The 3,639-nt window shown below is 51.0% G+C and overlaps 1 protein-coding gene across 1 annotated transcript; it reads left to right on the forward strand.

The window, feature by feature from the left end:
* Nucleotides 1-216: 216 nt before the first annotated feature.
* Nucleotides 217-3,349, forward strand: LOC142073483 (zona pellucida sperm-binding protein 3-like). The gene is made up of 9 exons (XM_075133327.1): nt 217-539; nt 1,200-1,318; nt 1,419-1,522; nt 1,596-1,773; nt 1,851-1,971; nt 2,072-2,163; nt 2,252-2,397; nt 2,521-2,646; nt 3,189-3,349. Exons 1-9 carry the CDS (start codon nt 378-380, stop codon nt 3,293-3,295), a joined length of 1,155 nt encoding a protein of 384 aa, XP_074989428.1. The 5' UTR covers nt 217-377; the 3' UTR covers nt 3,296-3,349.
* The last annotated feature ends 290 nt before the right edge of the window (nt 3,350-3,639 follow it).

Consider the following 3,639-nt stretch of genomic DNA (forward strand, 5'->3'; position numbering starts at 1 on the left):
TTCTCTGTGTGTATATAAAGTCTGCTGCAGTTTCCACGGTAAACATCTGATGAAGTGAGCTGTAGCTCACGAAAGCTCATGCTCAAATAAATTCGTTAGTCTCTAAGGTGCCACAAGTACTCCTTTTCTTTTTGAGAAACAGCCTGGGCTTTGCTCTTCTGTGCTGGGTGGTCAGTAGGGTGACCTGTTACAATCCCTGGGATTTTTCTAGGAGTGACTCAGCCATCTGGAGACCCACCCCCAGAGCTGACCCCCCTCAACGACAAGCCCATGTGCCTTCTCTTGCCCAGCCCTCCCCCTGGGCTCGGGTTGATGCTTCCCAGCTCAGGGCTGTGTCCCTGCTGCAGCCTGTCACGGTGCAGTGTGAGGAGGCTCAGATGGTGATCACTGTGCACAGAGATCTGTTTGGGACGGGGAGACTGATCAAAGCTGCTGACCTGAGCCTTGGCCCAGCTGCCTGCAGGTACACATCCCTTAATGCTGCAGAGAACACCGTGATCTTTGCAGCTGGGCTCCATGAATGTGGCAGCACCTTGCAGGTAAGGATTTATGCAAGCCAGGAGCCCCTACTGATCCTTAGCATCACTACCCGTCTTGTCTGATGGGGTAAAAATGGGGCAGCAGGAGAGAACAGTGGGTGGGATTTTTGTGCATCTTATTGATAAGCTCCCTGGTTTTTCCTGGGTGCTTCTTCTTAGCTTCCAATCTCATGCACCAGGCAAAGAATTCTGCCTTGCTCAGCTCCTGGAGCAGGCTCACAAGTGGAATCTGAAGAGGGTGCTCTGGTGGCTCAGACAGATTTTACTTCTAGACACACCTGTCCAAAGACTGTCTGGAGACTCCACAGACAGGAGTCTGCAACTGAATAAACTGATTGGTGTTTAATAGGTTAACCCTGGGGGTTTTACTGTCTGAGATTCCTTCACAACCTGCACAGAGGAAACCAGTGAGCAGAGTTGTGTAAAATGGTACAACTGTGGTGCTTGTCCTCCGATGGCTGCTCTAGCAGACTGAGCTCTGAAATCCCCTGCTTCTAGTGTCCAGTCCTTCCAAAGGCAGTTGCCAGTTGACTGGGCACTGGTTGGAAAACTTGAGCTCAAGTTTTCCATCTGACTGAGGCTTGTTCTTGGGCTCATCTGAATGACTTTACAAATGCTCTGTGTACTAGTGTTAACCCTTTCATGTCTGCTCCTTCCCAGATGACCCCAGACTCCCTGGTTTACAGCACAAGCCTGAACTATAACCCCACCCCTGCCAGCAACCCAGTGATCCTGAGAACCAATCCAGCTGTGATTCCCATTGAGTGTCACTACCCCAGGTGAGAGTCTGAGATGCTCAGATCCCCTTCCTCCCTCCCTCCCCTTCAGTCCCTCCTTCTGGAATCTGGCTCAGTGACTGAGGTTTGCTCCTCCTCCCAGGAAGGACAATGTGAGCAGTAAAGCCATCAAGCCAACATGGGTTCCCTTCAGCTCCACCCTGTCTGCTGAGGAGAGGCTGGATTTCTCCCTGCACCTGATGAATGGTAGGTGTGGGGAGCCTTCAGGGGAACTGAGCCCTGCCCTGTCTGTCCTGCTCACTGTGAACTTGCCTTGCAGATGACTGGAGTGCTGAGAGACCCTCCAATGGATTCCAGCTGGGGGAGGTCATGCATATCCAAGCTGATGTCCACACTGGGAACCATGTGGCTCTGAGGCTCTTTGTGGACAGCTGTGTGGCCACCCTGAGCCCAGACAGGGACTCCTCTCCCCGCTATGCTGTCATTGACTTCAATGGGTAAGAGCTGGGAGCCCTTTCTAGACTAAAACAAGAGTGATCAGGGACTCTTACTGACCCTTGATTCTTGTGTGTAGGTGCCTGGTGGATGGGAGATCAGATGACACCACCTCGGCCTTCCTATCCCCCAGGCCCAGGCAGGACACGCTGCAGTTCATGGTGGATGTGTTCAGGTTTGCAGGAGATGCCAGGAACTTAGTGAGTGCCCACATTTCTGCTCCAAGTTGATTTCCCCAGGCTAAGCAGCTGTTAGGGTCCCCTGGGATGGTCCTAACCCCTCTTCCCACTTCCCTTCCAGATCTACATCACCTGTCATCTGAAAGTCACTGCAGCTGAGCAAGCCCCAGATCCTTTGAACAAGGCTTGTTCCTTCAACAAAGCAGGCAACATGTGAGTAGCCTAGAACCCCATCAGGGGAGTGACAGGCAGCCTAGAACAGAACTCTTCACTGTAGATGACTGTTCCTGTTCTGTTCCAGCTGGTCTCCAGTGGAAGGCATCCGAGACATCTGCAGGTGCTGTGAGACTGGGAACTGCGCAGTCCTTGGAGGACAGTCTGGGAGAGGCAGCCCTCTGGACAGATGGTCAGGGAGGCGCTTCCAGAGAGATGTGGCCTCCAGGCATGGTAGGTTCTGTGCCCACTTCACCTGGGAAGATGTCTGGCTAACTCCAACAGACTGTTCCTGGGGGATCTTCCACCCAAAATGGGATGGATTGGTTTTCTAGTAGTGCTTCTCTCCCGATACAGGTGAGCCCTTGGTGAGGGAAGCTGAGGCTGATGTTGTGGTAGGACCCATGATCATCTTGGATACTGATCAAGGATCAAGGGATCTCTCAGTTGCTCAAATGGAAGCAGAGAAGGCAGCATCAGAGGGTAACTAGTTCTAATGAACAAGTCTCATGGTGCCTCTATTGTCACTACTAATCTACATTAGGTTTGCTGGGAAAAGATGCTCTAAAAGATGGAAGAAATGAGTCTTACAAAGTCAGTTGTAAGAATCCCTTAGTCCAAGGAGGGAGTGTTAATAATGAGTCAACAAGACTCGAGAAGGGCTCCTTGTTGAGAGGGTCCAACCAGAGCCAGTCACATAGGACTGTCAGCCACTGTAGCCTGGGCTTATCTGCTGGGACACAGGTTGCAGGTATCAGGTCACACAACTGATTATCCAGTGGGATTTATAAAGAGGTGCTGATCTCCTGCTCCAGCCACTTCTAGTAGACAAACTCCAATATGTATGGCTATAAAACACTTCAAAAAACACAGCCCTACAATACAGCTCAAATAAAAAATCCCCCATTTTATTAACTGTGGCCTTCACTCATGTACCCAGCGAGTCCCTGGTAGATTTTTGGAGAGGAGAGGTTGCTGGAGAAGCAACTAGCTGCAGTTTAAACCCTGTGTTCTTCCTCTTGTAGGATTCTCTTCTACAGCTGGTCTGATCTCAGTGGCAGCTGCCATGGCACTGGCCTTTATTACTCTGGGGATACTCGTATACAGAAGATGCAGCCATTCCAGTGTCTGAGAAGTCACATGCCTTTTACCTTCTGTCCAATGTAAATAAACCCCAATGACTTGATTCTGGTCTGTGACGTATTAATGGGTAAGGGAGATGCCTTCCCTTCTGTGGGGAAGGCAATGGTGTGGTTGATGCACCAACCACATTATGGACACACCCACGGGGCTGCATGGGGAGAGATCATGTGAGGGTGAAGAAAGCAGAGATTGCTGCCTTCAGGTTCCCAGGGGCAAATGGCAGGGGGATTTCCCTCCATCTGAACTGTCCATCTGGCACCTGTAACCATTACAGGGCTCTCTCAGTAGAGAGAACACAAATCCCCCAGCCACTGGGCCCTCTGAGTGAAACAG

The sequence above is a fragment of the Caretta caretta genome, chromosome 10, assembly GCF_965140235.1.
Source record: "Caretta caretta isolate rCarCar2 chromosome 10, rCarCar1.hap1, whole genome shotgun sequence".
Lineage (NCBI taxonomy): Eukaryota > Metazoa > Chordata > Testudines > Cheloniidae > Caretta > Caretta caretta.